This window comes from Mus caroli, chromosome 3 (assembly GCF_900094665.2).
Source record: "Mus caroli chromosome 3, CAROLI_EIJ_v1.1, whole genome shotgun sequence".
Lineage (NCBI taxonomy): Eukaryota > Metazoa > Chordata > Mammalia > Rodentia > Muridae > Mus > Mus caroli.
Window position 1 is genome coordinate 115,684,419 of NC_034572.1, and position 15,617 is coordinate 115,700,035.

The following is a 15,617-nucleotide window of genomic DNA, read 5'->3' on the forward strand; positions in this document are numbered from 1 at the left end:
TACTGCCATGCTCCCACCTTGATGCCTTGATGATAATGGACTGAACCTCTGAACCTGTAAGCCAGCCCCAATTAAATGTTGTTTTTATAAGACTTGCCTTGGTCATGGTGTCTGTTCACAGCAGTAAAACCCCAACTAGGACACCATCAGACCAAGGAAAGCTGACAAAGAGAAAGTTGGCCTGTGTTTTTGGCTTCTGGAGAGTGACTATTGGCCTCTATAATAATGTGAGTTTAAGCAGATTTCTACTCTGTGTGGCAGGGCATGTGGGTCTGTGCTCCACCCTGCCGCTGGGGTGCTAGGCAGCTCTGCTAGACTGCATTTACCCTGTGCCTTCACTGTTGGGTGCTGGGCTTTATCAAAGTGCCAAGACATCTCTCAGGGTGTGGGAAAACAGCCAAAAATGTGGGAGGCCAAAGCTGGGGTTCCCAGGTTTCTAGGCATCCAGTCACAGCTGGGGTGCTGCACAGAGAAGAAGGGAACAAAGTATTGTGTGTTGTGTCAACAACACATGACAAGGCTGGGACCAGAGGCTACAAACTCCTGGACATCCAGGCTCCTGCTGGGTTGTGTGGAGTTGGGAATGAGCTGGGGGGCCATGGGATGAGGGCTATGATGACAAGCCCGGGGCCAGGGAAGTGGAAACTCTGGCTTAGTTCATCAGCAAAAGTCTTTAGCTTCGGGATGGTTGTCTGGGAGCACAGAGAGGCCTTCTGCAGGTGACTTAGCCATCAAAGGCATTCTCCCTGCTTCTCACTGTGGTTCTGCTCATTGTGGAGAAAGGATACATACCAACAGTTCAGGATGGACCAGATGTTAAATACTTGCTGGAAGGAATGTCTAGGAAGGGAAGCTTATTGGCTAAACCTTCAGGGCCTCATTATCATACAGAACTCTGTTTTTGGCTACATGACTTCAGGTCACATTTCCTATGTGAGAAGTGTGGCATGTGTTCCAGGCCAGGAATCTAGTAGGGATCAGGGAGCTGCCTACTATTTCAGGTGGGTGCCGGGACTCTGAAACCACTCAACTGTACCAAGTTTCCTGGTACCATCCCTTGCCTCCCCAGAGCAGGGAAGAGAATGGTTTGTCTCTTTACTGGCTGTTCCTGAACAGCAGCACCCATACACAGAGTGTCCTTATAGCACTCCATTCTGGTTTATTAGTGGAGACAGACATTGCTGATGGCTCCCCCACATCTGCTTGATTAAGACCCCCTGCCTTTACCCAAGAGCTCTGCTTAACACAGCCCAACAAGCAGCGGGAGGCTGGAGCATACCTCTGGGATGATAGATGAATCTGAGATTCCAGCCCTCCAAGGCCATATCTGGTGGGTCTGAAGCAAACACGTTGACAAAGATAGAGCCAGGCCATGGCCGAGTGCACTTCATCTGCCACCCAGCTATCTGCTACCAAGCAAATACAGTGATAACAACAGGACTTACGGTGAGAGAGCTCAGTGGCAGATATAGGAAGTTATTAGGCGACACCAGTTTTAGTACAGATGAGACACAGCCTGCTACCCTGAGATAAAACTGAGGTAAAACTGATCTATAATTTAGAGAGAAAGCAAAGTTTTAAAGACTAGGGCTTACAGGTGGGATAAGTCCTATAATTTGGAAAGGTTCCTTCCTTGCTTCCCTGAGTAGTTTCAACTGTCCTACCTATACCTGGAGTGGCCTTTGTCACAGTGGGGAAAGTGCCTCTGGACTCGCTGTGTCCTGTCCTGTTATAGCTATCCTATATTAATAAGCTCTGATCTGTAAGTGGTTAGACAAAGGTGACTGGATAACAAGCTCTATGCACAGGTTGTTGTTGTTCCAGTCAATGCATTTTCTAGTAAAGTATCGATAAGGGATTAAGCAGATGGAGAAGATAGAAACGTATTCTGCCGCTTGCCAGATTACCTAATTATCCCTCTCTGTCTGTGAATAAATACAGAGGATGTTGTTTACTTCCACTGGGAGGTATCACCTTTTCCAAGCTACCCCTCAATGTCTGGAAGGGATTAAGATCCAGGAATGATCCATTGATCACTTCCTAAACCTTTGCTTCTAAGCCCTCAAGCCAGGAGATCCAACCTACTCCCCACTCAAGTGGCAAGTGTCATCTTAGCTGTGTGACACTCAGAAGAAGCCAACTATTTAAAGCCCAGCACTCCAGAAGTTCACGTTACTAACTAAGGGATCCCCACTTTGATTTCCAAATCCTGTGTGTTTCTAAAATGGAGAAGGTCTTGCCCCACAGCCAATCTGGCCCCTGCTCTTTGGTTACCCCCTCTATGAAGGAAACTCAGTAATTCCTCTTTCTTCTTGCAGCATTTTAACTAGTATTTCTGATGTCCATCAAAACATGGGCTACTGTCCTCAGTTTGATGCAATCGATGACCTGCTCACAGGCCGAGAGCACCTTTACCTCTATGCCAGGCTGCGGGGCGTGCCATCGAAGGAAATCGAGAAGGTGAGAAACAGCGTACTGTGGCCATGTGAGAGATAGGCAAGCTATGGCCTACACTTACGGAGTGCAGTCATGTAGAGACAGAAAACTGGGCACACTCTCCACCCATTCCAAGTGAACATATCTACTGTGTGCCAAGTCCTGACCTAGAAGCTAGACATAGCAGCAAACAAAACGAGCTCATGCACAGTGAATTCTTGCTCTGGAGTCTGTCTGGTAAAACATGCATTTGTCCTTTAACCTCAATCAGTATAGCAGGAAATTTAAAAGTGGCAGGTTTTTTTTTTTCTAACCCAGCTAGCTCCCAAATAATTGAGATGGAGATTTACAGAGTTATTTAACAAACTTTAAGCACAATAACTGAGCAGATATTCCTAACCCTCTATGCTACCTAGCTACTTCCCAGCCACACACCCAAGTTAGTTGCATTGGCTGGCTCTGCTCTAGTGTGTGCTCCTGGTGAACTCCCTTGGTGACCTCCTCCTCTTCCACTTCTCCTCTTCCTCTTCCACCTCCTCCTCTTTCTCTTCCTCTTCCTCCTTTTCCTCTTCCTCCTCCTCCTCCTCCTCCTCCTCCTCCTCCTTCCTCCACCTGCCTCATGGCCCTTCTTCTTCTAGATCCTTGCCCACTTCATGGTGAACTTCTTCTCCCTGGGTCCCCTGGCTGGGATTGGAATCCAGCCTTCGTATCTCCTCTGCCCAGTTATTGGCTGTTCAACCTTTAATTAACCAATCAGAGATAACTGAGGAACATTCTTTATGCCACACTGATACCGGAAATTCTTCAATATTCATAGCAATGCCCTGACATCCATGCCAGATATCACGCATGCACAGAAATCAGCATCTGAATACACGGTGCACAAGACCAACCCCCAACAAATCAACATTCTAGAGACTTATCCTGACGGCTCACATACCACCGTATAAAATGCTTATGCACATGGTTATTCATTACACTAGTGATTGCAAAGTACCTGATATCACCTAAATATTTAAACATGGTCAGCTGGATGGTACATGTGACATTCTGATGCTGCTGTAGGGAAAGAATAAGGATGGCCTCTGTGGCCTGTTATGACTTATTGTCAGGGTTAGTTCTAAAGTTGCTGTATGAGAACAAACAAGGTGTGAAGGTGAACACGTGGGACACTGCTTTTAGGTAAGAAATAGAAAATCAAGAAGCAGCTGTGTGGGTGCTTAGCTTTACAGATAGAGGGGTACACCAACACACCAGACAACAATGATTTTGATTATAAGAGGAAATCGGGGTGAAGGGCAGAATGGAGGGAGTAATAGTTCTCTTAGGTTATCCTTTTGTCTAGCTTTGACTCATGCAGGTATGCGCATGCTCTACAGATTCAAAACTAAGACTGCATCAGTAAGAATAAGAAGGGAGAGAAAAAGTAGAAACAGGAAGAAAGTCTACCACTCAATATAAGTGGAAACAAATTACTCTGTTTTAAATAATTGTGCAGATAGTGGGGTATTTATCCTTAGTCATGGGCAAAGTAGTGTAGGACAGAGCTCTTCAATTTCTGAGCTATTTTTTTTTATGTATTTGCCTTTTATTTTAGTATGGACAGAGTAATTCTGAATAATTGTAGGTATGTGACATAACTGAGTAAATGAACAAATGTGTTGATGTTTGAGTTGCTCACTTCTTTGATAGAGGAAGTAGAATACATTTAGGAAAAGGGAAAGCAAGAAAGAACTAATTCAGAGGAGTGGGTGGGAACTGGTGATGTCACTATGTCCTCTTGAAATGTTCATGTGCATGTGTTTGTGCATAATGTAGGTGTGCTCATACATACACTCATTATATGCATGTGTGTGTGTCTGTCTGTCTGTCCCTGTCTGTGTCTATCTTTCTGTCTGTCCTCTGAGAGGACCAAGGCACAAAAATACCCTAATAGCAATGGACACACCTAATATCCAGATTTTGGTCCTATACCACCCCTGGACAGGTTGTCCTGGGTTCTAACAAGCCATGGAGAGCAAGCCAGTAAGCAGCACTCGTCCATGGCCTCTGCATCAGCTCCTGCCTCCAGGTTCCTAGCCTGCTTGAACTGTTCCTACCCTCAGTGCTTTCAATGATGAACAACACTATGGAAGTATGAATGAAACCCCTTCCTCCCCAAAATGCTTTTGGTTACAGTGTTTCATCACAGCAATAGAATCCCTAAGTTATTTACCATATTAAAGACATCAATAGACAGTCACCTCTGACCCAGGAAGTATAACAACAATGGCAATATACCCCACTGTTCACCCCTCCACAGTGCCTACTACAGGGCCTGCCTGGCTCATGCTAAATGCTCTATAAATATTCATTAGATGTACAAGAAGGTTGCAGATGTGTCCCTTCTTTGCGGGGTAGAGTCAATGGGTTTGAGATGCACTGTCTTCTCACAGAGACCCTAGAACTCTTGGTAAGATGTGTAGTCTTTGGGAGGCTGAACGCTCTTTCCAAGAGGGCTGTAGAACTCAGGAAGGCCCACTGGTGAAGCCAAAGGTCAAGTGTAATCTTAAAGTATGTACTGGTGGATACCGGCCAGCAGGTGGCACTGTCACAACAGATCTGCGTCTGGCAGGATGACCTCTGAGAACACAGCCTTGGACCATGCCTGTTCCTGGGACCTTCAGTTGTTCATCATCCGCCAGCTGAAATTTCTTCTTTTTCCTAGGTTGCCAACTGGGGTATCCAGAGCCTGGGCTTGTCTCTCTACGCTGACCGCCTGGCAGGCACCTACAGTGGAGGCAATAAGAGGAAACTCTCTACAGCCATAGCTCTCACTGGCTGCCCTCCCCTGCTGCTGCTGGTGAGGGCATCATGCTCTGCAGAGTGGAAATGTCACACACGTCCTGAGTTGAGAAAATTAGTTCAGGGCTTGCAGCTTTAGAACGGCAATAGATTGCTTTTGTCTGGATCACTCACACTTTGTCCCTTTAAGGCGAATTAGCCAGGTGTTTGGTCACAGCACAATCTGACCTTCAATGCCTGGAAAGTCTTTCGAGGGTCCAGAAGCTCAGACTGGAAAGCCCTGTCAGCTCCAGGGAATGTTGCTATCTGGTTAGAAATCAGGATGAGGAAATCTGTGTGGACCGGAGCATCTACTTGAATCAGAGGCTCCGGGGACCCTCTCATGAATTGGACCACAGTAGAGTCCCTGAGACCATGCAGTCTGGGTTTTAAATGACATGGGACATAGAGAGGACTGTAAAGTTGCTTGGGCTATCCCCCTCCCCTGACCCTTCCTAAGGATAATTCTACTATTGTCTTTATTAATTTATTGTTATTGTTCATATTATTATTATCCTATTTCTGTATTTCTATTGTCCTAACCTTAATTCACTCACAGCTGGCATGGACCTATAGGTGTGTACCATGTGTCTGTAGTTTTCAATTCCCCTTCTACTTTTGTTTCCTACAAGACATGGTTCTATCTTGCTTGCTGGGAAGTGGCTGTGCACTTGTCTGTTAGCCCAGGAAGGATGTAGTGATAGAGAAAGACCAACTCCAAGTCCACATCTCCCTCTTTTTTCTCCTACTCTGCAGGATGAGCCCACGACAGGGATGGATCCCCAGGCACGCCGCATGCTGTGGAACACCATTGTGAGCATCATCAGAGAAGGGAGAGCTGTGGTTCTCACCTCCCACAGGCAAGAGATCCCCAGGGAGGTGGAGGGAGGGGAGGAGGAGCACCCCCTCCCATCTGTCTCACTTCCTCTCTCCTGCTTGACAGCATGGAAGAATGTGAAGCTCTGTGTACGCGGCTGGCCATCATGGTGAAGGGCGCCTTTCAGTGTCTGGGTACCATCCAACACCTCAAGTACAAGTGAGCAGGTGGTGGGGCCTGCGTTTAAGTACATTCTGTGGGTTCATCCAGGCCTTGACTTCATCATGGACATTTGGGACACTTGCCTAACCATTCCATAGGCATTGGCTAGTGATGGCTGGGCCAGACTCTTTAGAGGCAGATGGAGAAAGCCAATGAGATGTTCTACACTGGGCTAATTGCTTGTGGCTGGAAGCTCACAGGAGTCTCTGGATAGGAGAGTTCTGACTGGGACATTTACAGAACATGGCTGGCATAGGGGAGGGCCATTGTCACTGACCCAGTATCAGCCCACATTTCCCTAGAGATCCAGGACTTGTAACACATTTTGTGAGGGTTTACAACCAATGTAGGAATGAGTAAGAGACCAAACAGCTTGAGAAACAGTTTTTCTTTCCAGAATATTATGTGTGATTACGTTTGAAAAATAAATGACCATATGTCATGTGGCAAACTAACAATCTTGGGGAATATTACCTTGTGGCCATAGACTTATAAGTGGTTAGAGATAATTCCTTATTATTTATAACTTGTGAGATAAAACTAGCAATTCATTGAAATGAGATTATTGTAACATCATCTTTTCTCACATCCTAATATGTCAGGGGAAGAGTGGATTTCTAGTTGTCACTCTTTCCCAGGCATACTAAAATATATTTAACATATATATATATATATATATATATATATATATATATAACATATAGCTCATATCCTTATGAGGAGCCCAGGATATAAGCTATCAAGCTAGCTGGTTAGGATAACAGAGAATGTCACTTATCTGTGCTGACATCAAACCTTAGGGAGTTCATGAAGCGTGTTTCACGGGAACCACCATCCTTCACATGGGTGGGAAGATCTAAGGTATATGGTGAATTTGGCAAAAGGGTTTTTGATCCTGATTTATTTCTTAAATAACTACCATGTGGAGACTACACAGATAGCTATAAAAGTATCAGCAGGTGAGATCACCAGGCCGGTGTCAGCAACTCCCCATGCCTAACTGCTAGAGTACATCCTTCCACATTCCCTCTCATTCCTCAATATCCCAGTGGTAGCCCAGGTAAGGGGGAGGGTACTCCCATGTGAAGGGACGGCTGATTTCCAAAAACTGGATGGCTACTATCTTCTTACTGTAGAAACAGCCCCAGTTCATAGAAGTTCTCCAGTAAACTGTAACAAATACGATATACCCCAATGTAGGTTATCACAGTCCCCAGCCCATGATTCACACTCTTTGATGGACCATTCTTGATCTACATAGCAAGGGGCATCATTGTTAATCTGCTTTATATCACTGTAACAAAATACCAGAGGGAAAACCGGACATCAAGAAGGAAAGGCAGGGGCTGGAGAGATGCCACAGAGGTTAAGAGCACTCTTCCAGAGGTCCTGAGTTCAATTTCTGGCAACCACACTGTATTAGTCAGGGTTCTCTAGAGTCACAGAACTTATGGATAGTCTCTATATAGTAAAGGAATTTATTGATGATTTACAGTCTGCAGTCCAACTCCCAACAATGGTCAGTAGCAGCTGTGAATGGAAGTCCAAGGATCTAGCAGTTGCTCAGTCCCACACAGCAAGCAGGCAAAGGAGCGAGAGAGACTCCCTTCTTCCAATGTCCTTATATCGTGTCCAGCAGAAGGTGTAGTCCAGATAAAAGGTGTGTGCCACCGGGTCAGAAACTTCTATCTCCCAGCCTCCAGATTAGGGTCACTGGTGAGCCTTCCAATTCTGGATTATAGTTTATTCTAGATATAGTCAAGTTGACAACCAGAGATAGCCACTACACACACGGTGGCTCATAACCATCTATAATGAGATCTGGTGCCCTCTCATGGCCTGCAGGCATATATACAGTCAGGCCACTGTATACATAATAAATAAATATTAAAAAAGAAGGAGGAGGAGAAGGAGGAAAAAGAAGAGAAGGAAGAAGAGGAGGAGGAAGGGGAAGAGGAGGAGGAATGAGAGGAAGAGGAGGAGGAGGGAGAGGAAGAGGAGGAGAGGCTCCTGGCTCAATTGATTTGGGCCTGGGGTAGAGCATCATGGTGGTGGTAATGTGTGGTAGAAAAGCCTACTTACCTTAGTAGATTCTAAGAGAGAGGGAGAAACACACACACACATATGCACGTGTACACGCACATGCACGTGCATGTATGCACGTACACACACAGACATCTTTCAAAAACGTGTTCCTATGATCTGCTTGCTTCAGTTGGGTCCTACCTCTAAATGATTCATCCACTGATAACGTGAGATCCCCTCGTGATCATATCACCCCTAAGTTCCAACCTCTGATCAGGGCTGCAGGGAGGACCAAGCCTTTAATACATGAGTCTTCAGGCAATATATCATATCCAGACCATAGCACAGCTCCACACCCTTCATGAACTTTCCTCAGGAAATAGTGCCTTCCCAAGCCTTTGTTCTTCCCTAGCAAATCATATAAAAGCCATTCAGCCTTCTCCTCATAGAGCTGAGTGCTCTAGTCATATGTCTTTACGGATGGGCCTAGAATCTCCACAGGGGGCTACAACCACCTCGGACTTCAGCAACTATGTTCATCCAACTTCACCACACAGACATTTAGATCTCCAGAAACTGATGCCAAACATTTTTTTTGCTCCTGGTTTTAAACATGCATAGCAGGCCAATGCTATGGGCTTTTAATTCCTATTATGCCTAATGAGTGCACTCTTTGTCTGGGGATTGCCTTAGCTCTTACAGAACTGTATACACTGCACTTGCTAGGTTTGGAGACGGCTACATTGTCACAATGAAAATCAAATCTCCAAAGGACGACTTGCTTCCTGATTTGAATCCTGTGGAGCAGTTCTTCCAGGGCAACTTCCCTGGCAGCGTGCAGAGGGAGAGACACCACAGCATGCTCCAGTTCCAAGTCCCCTCGTCCTCCCTGGCCAGGATCTTCCAGTTGCTCATTTCCCACAAGGACAGCCTGCTCATCGAGGAGTACTCAGTCACCCAGACCACGCTGGACCAGGCAAGTCCACCCAGGGTACTAAGTGGGTACCGCACCCACTGTGCTAACACCTGACAAGAGTAGGGAAGGCAGGCAGGATGCCCTCGTTTTTAATGCAATGTTAGTCGCTCTCTCTTAGATTAAAGGCTGGCATTTCAGAAATGCATTTCCAGCACCGTTTTAGTCATCCACAAACTTAGGCCTCCACATGCATTTTTGCTTCTTTTTCTTCTTATATTTCGTGCTTGCTGTTTTATGGTGGTAGCTGATTTCTTTTTCTTTCCAAATCAACTTTGTCATGTGTGATTTGAAAAGAACAAATAGACGTATTTAACTGTACGGCTCAGTGAATTTTGACAAACATTTGCTTTTTATGTAGGTATTTATTGGTGTGAATGTGATGTCCGTGTGCGTTCATGTGTGTTTGCGTGTGCATGTTTGCATGTGTGCAGGTACATATGAACATGTGTGCATTTGTGCATATGCATGTGGAGGCCTAAGGTTGACATCAGGGATCTTCCTCGATTGCTCTTCCTCCTATTTCTTGAGGCAGGGTCTCTCAATCAAACTCAGAGCTTTCTAACAATATGGATAGTCTTGTGAGCCAGCTTGCTCCAGAGATCTGTCTCCACCTTCCAAGGCTATAGTTATAGCTTGTCACACTTACCAGGCATTTATGTGGGTCCTGAGGATCTGATCTCTGGTCTCCATACTAGCATGACAAGCATTTGAAATATTTTAATGGCTGAGCTGTCTCCGTAGCTCATCTTTACTCTTCTCATCTTGTGTCACTAAAATGCTGTCTTCCAAACACCACACCCCCACTCCTTTTTCCCTGACAGTCCCTGGCAATTACCATTTCACTTTATTTTTGAAGATGTTGTTATGTGTAATCCAGGACCATACATAAGCCTGCTTCAGCTTCCCTAGTGCTGGGATGACATGTGCTAACATGCCTGGCTTCATCTACTTTCTTTCTATAAAATTGTCTATCATCTATCTGTTTGTCTGTCCGTCTGTCTATCCATCTATCAACCCTATCTATCTATCTATCTATCTATCTATCTATCTATCTATCTATCTATCTATGGATATATAGATACACACACATACACACACACACACACACACACACATACATTCCTAAACATATAAATACAACCTCGTGAGTACTTACACGTGTATGTTTTTGTCCAACTCCCTCGGCATTCCTTAGATGTGTATAGTTCTTTGTGTAGGGTTGGGGCCACCAGAGCTCCCCCATGATTCACATTAGCACATCTATTGGTGTCTTCCTTGTTCAGGTCCTTCTGTTGTCTCTGAACCTGACTACTCTAGGCTCTTCATGTAAGTGAATGGTAATTGTCGTTTTGTGTCTGATGTAAGGACCCAGGCTTCATGCCCACACTGTACCCTGATTAAGGAATAGTCACTTTGATCCACATTTATTTATCTAGTCATTCATCAGTGAACATTTGAGGTTTTCCTGGGTTGTTGGGGGGTTGGCCCTTTTTAAATTTCTTTTGTTGTTGTTGATGTTTTGTTTCGTTTTTAGTCAACATCCTTAAAGACTGTTTGGTAAAACAAAGGAACTAAGCGAGTATTGACCTCTAGAGAAGCTCTCGCTACCCTTAGAGAAGTGACAGTCACACAGGACTCCTGCAGGAGTTCTGGCCACACTGCTTGTAGAACAAAGAACACAGCAGAGAGCAGTTAGTTGCCTTTACTCGGTTGTTTTTAGAGAGCCTGGACCCTGGCAGCTTCCTTAGTTATCCCAATTTCTCCAGTCCATTGCCCTTTGAAGCCTCCAGCAAGCTCTTAGGCTCGGGCGTCTAAGAAGCAAGCCGTGTCCAGGGCACAACTGTGGAGACCTGCGACAGGCCACAGAAGGCAACAAGCCACACCAGCCTGGCTGGCTGTCAACTCTGGGAAATGCAGAGCAAAACACATAGGTGTTGTGGGGGGTCTCATCTTTCTGGAGACGGCTGCTTACTTTTCTCTTGCCTGCAGGTGTTTGTAAACTTCGCTAAACAGCAGACTGAGGCCTATGACCTCCCTCTGCATCCCCGGGCTGCAGGAGCCAGCTGGCAAGCCAAGGTATCCTACTGCTCTCTCCTAACCACTGCTTGGATAGGGCCTTAGCTCAGGGGCCTCGCTGACTAATTGGGCCTGAGGTCCTCCTGGGCTCAGGTGAGGCTCTGCAGAGAGCCCACCCAGCTCATACCCACAATCCTCCTTGCCTGGGCCCAGGGGTTCTCTAGTAGGAGCTCATCTCAGTTGAACACTTGACCCAGTAGCTGAGTGGCTCCCCACCGTCATCCGAAAACCATTTGGATGGTGTAGGTGAATCACATTTAAAAGCATTTATCTATGCATGTGTGTCCAACTCAAGTTGTCAGGCTTGAAGGCACACACCTTTATCCAGGGATACCACCTCACAGGCCCAAAGGTCATTTTTTGGAAGAAACTGTTCCACACATTTTTCTCCTAAAAGCATAAAATCCAAAAATCTCCAAACCTCAAGTTTTAGGAATAAGCAGGGAAAGAAAGAATAGTGAGACATCTCGGCTGTTGAGATATTGACAACACTTCTTGGTCACACTTTGGAGCTTAAAGGGTCCAGGCCGGGATACTGTGCTTCAGTGGTGGACGTGTCTGCTTAGAGCCAGTGACTGGAAGGTGGATTCTTTGTTCTTCACGGAAGTATCAAGATGGGAAAGGAAGAAGTGATAGAAAGGGATAGAAGGTACAGGTTGTGGCCCAAGATAAAGCCCAGGATGGACTTCCTGTATTGCCCTGGGCACAGTGCCCACACTGGGAGACAGTCATTGCCCAGTTTCCCAGGTGGAAAGAATGTTGGAGAAAGTGGGGTCGATGCCAGCAGCCAGATGGCCAGGTTGATTAGTGAGACTTCACAAGGACAAGTCAACCATTTTGTCTGGACTACTGAACAGCAAATCAAATCAAATCAAAGTACTTTAAAAAAAATAGATGTGGAAAAAAAACCTTATTTCCCATTCCTCCCAACCAATTTCTTGATTGCAAGAAAAGTCCAATGCAGCTGAAGAGAAAAGCACGTCTTTCCAAGGGCATGCTTCTAAAAAAATGTGTCACCACCCCATGGCCACTGGGCAAGGTCGACTTTGTCTCTGACACCCTCCAGAGGGCCTGGAATGCCTGGCCAATCTTTGAACTGTTGTCTCTCATTTCTCTATCTTACAATTGCTGTTGATACAGGTTGAAAAGTTATTCTCTGAGAGTCACTTACAGTCACGAGTCCTTTTTATAACAGAGAATACATAGGTGGCAAAATTATTTCTAAGAACTACCAGTGATCCCTAACCCATACCACAGCATACTATTTATTTATTTATTTATTTATTTATTTATTTATTTACTATTTGTTTGTTGACTGTATCTCATTGTCCAGGCTGGCTCCAAGGTCATGGTCTTTCTGCCTCAGCCTTCTGAGGGCTGGGATTACAAATGTTTGCTACCATAGCCAACAGTGCAGTCCCTCCTACAGGGCTAACACCTGACAACCTCTGGAGCAGGTTGGAGGGCTCATGGCCTGAGATGTGGACTGGTCAGTTCCAACCTTTCCCCCTTGTCAGCTGTGATCATGTTATTACTGTGTTTGTCACTTTGTTTCTTACCAATGTCTGAGAACCTACTATAACACATCGGTTAAATTATCATTTTATAATGAATATTTTATTCAAAATCTAATGCTGACCTAATGACATACTATCTTCATAAAAGTTCACAGAAATCCTTTACATGGAATGCTATATACATCTGCCATAAAACAGATAGGAATTAAGTTCTTACCTACAGTCCAGTACTTAAGATAAATTTCCTTAAAGTACTCTGAAAACAAGTAACAGGTGAATTATCTCTAGGGGCTCTAGAAAACACACACACACCCACACCCACCCCTTGCTCAAGCAGGAAAGCCAGCTTCCGGAGGTTACGAAGGCTGATGGCCTCAGAGCTCCTGGTTTTGAGCACAGACTGAAGTGATGTTTTATTGTCTGGAAATCTGCTCCTCGGGGATATTTTGAAACTCTCCAAAAAGACCTGACCTTAGGAAATGTCTCTGGGTATTTGGCTTTATACACTCTTAGCCTGTTTTATGGAAACAGTTGAGTGTCAAGATCTTGCTAGAATTGGCAATCGAGGATCTATTAACCTAGAAATCTGCTAAACCAGCCAAACATTCTACACCCATCATATTGGCTTTAGACAATCAGGAGCAACTCAGAACAAAGATTCTTATTTTCATACACAGAGGTTTCCCCCACACCATGTTTAGCCTGTTGTCATACGCCTATGTGTTTGAAGGACCTGCAGCCTTGAGATCCTTGTAGAACCTGGTCTTCATCTGGATTTGGCTTTCCTTGCAATCAAGAAATTGGTTTGGAGGAACAGGAATTCTACGGGAAATGAGGTTTTAATATCTGTTCTTTTTGAAAACGGACCTCAGAGTCTGTTTCATCCCTACATGCAATTGTTGGCTTCTTCCTGGCGGTGGTGGCACACACCTTTAATCCTAGTGCCCAAGAGGCAGAGAGGGGAGGACTTCTGTGGGTTTGAGCCCAGCCCGGTCTATTAGAGCAAGTTTCAAGATAGCCAAGGCTATACAGAGAAAGCCTGTCTCTGGGTGGAGGTGGGGGTCAGGTTGGGGGTGTGGATCCATTAAAATTTGTGTGTTTAAACTAGATAATTGGACAAACCACATTTTGCATAGACTGGAAAGACCCACCTCCAACCCTCTTCTCCCCCACCACCCTGACCCAAGCTGATATTGGATCAGGAAGGTAACCTATAATTTATGATTAGGGATTATATGTCTCTAGTTAGGAAGCTAGTTAGAAAAATGTCCATTTATCCAGGTTTAGTGCACAAGTTTGATCTAGATACATTATCACGAATGCCAGTTGAATCTCTCTTCATGATCTATATCTATATCTATATCTACATCTACATTTATATATCCTAGTCAAATGATCCTTCTTCGCAGGAGCCAGCTCTGGACAAACTAGGCAAAGTCTAGACTCAGGGATGAACTCAAAATATAATTTCTTGGCTTTTAAGCCAGCAAGGTGATGGTAACTTTTTCAAGTTAAAACCCACCCAGAAGCCAGGCAGTGGTGGCCCATGCCTTTAATCCCAGCACTTGGGAGGCAGAAGCAGGTGGATTTCTGTGTTCGAGGCCAGCCTGGTCTACAAAGTGAGTTCCAGGACAGCCAGGGCTATACAGAGAAACCCTGTCTCAGGGGATAAAAACAAACAAACAACCAAACAAACAAAAAAACCACCCAAAGCTGGAGATTTAGGTCAATGGTAGAAGCTCTTGACTAATACAGGGCCTAGGTTGGGGGCCCAGCATGGGAGTAGGGAAGGTGGTCTCCAAAACATCCATTGGAAAGAGTACCAAGGGTATAGATATAAACACACACAGAGGCATGTAAGTCTCTGTATAAATCCATGGGTCTTAGATTCACAGATAAGAAATCAGGGCAGCCTACTCAATGTTCTGATTCCAGTTCCTCCAGCTGAGCTCCCTCCAGAAGCTGCCATTCTTTTAAACCTGAAAGTTTATTGCTCCATGGACCCAGGGTGACAAGTGTCCAAGTGGTCTCCCACAGGTCTTATTGCCTTCCACGTTGCTTTTTCCATGTAGCTTGAAGGGAAATCCGGACGGCTGCAGACACAGGAGCCTTTGCCCACAGGATCTGAACAACTGGCTAACGGAAGCAACCCCACAGCAGCAGAAGATAAACACACCAGGAGTCCACAATGAGCTGGAGGAGGCTCTTGCAGAAAGAAACCAAAATTCACTGGCTCACCGGAACTCCTGATGGCAAAACTGACCTATCAGAATGGTCACCTGTTTATCCAGAACCCCTGACTAGTGGCTTTGGCTTTAGCGATACTTTCATTCTGAGTGGATATGCTTTTGTGGAGTGGGAAGGGTGTGGATGTGTGGGTGTTATTTTGGGGGAGGAATAAAAGCAGTCTCCTGATTAATCCCTGGCTCATTAGTGTTCAGACTCTGGTACTGTTTACAGCTTTTTCAGAGGGCTGAGCTTCCGTGAGAGTCATTGACACAGTCATACAGTGTGGCAAAACTCCTGCCACAGTGGGGAATGGGCTCATGTAATGTTATGCATCAAAGTCTTCATAGGGTTGGGCTAAGGAAAACACCCACCTGGTAATGCATGAAAGCACTAGCCACAGGTAATGCCTATCCACAGATATTTTCTGTATGTAAGTTTGACATCTTTTTTTTTTTTTTTTTAACATGGCGTGTTTGAGTACAATTAGGACAGGAGG

General features: G+C 45.2%; 1 protein-coding gene across 1 annotated transcript in view; it reads left to right on the plus strand.

Annotated features, from left to right (window-relative positions):
- Abca4 (ATP binding cassette subfamily A member 4) overlaps positions 1–15,311 on the plus strand; it is a 150,092-nt gene extending 134,781 nt beyond the window's left edge. Inside the window, 7 exon segments of the mRNA XM_021157524.2 lie at positions 2,319–2,460; positions 5,144–5,278; positions 6,016–6,119; positions 6,203–6,295; positions 9,050–9,299; positions 11,289–11,375; positions 14,965–15,311. Coding sequence (XP_021013183.1) covers positions 2,319–2,460; positions 5,144–5,278; positions 6,016–6,119; positions 6,203–6,295; positions 9,050–9,299; positions 11,289–11,375; positions 14,965–15,084 — 931 coding nt within the window. The 3' untranslated portion in view covers positions 15,085–15,311.
- The last annotated feature ends 306 nt before the right edge of the window (positions 15,312–15,617 follow it).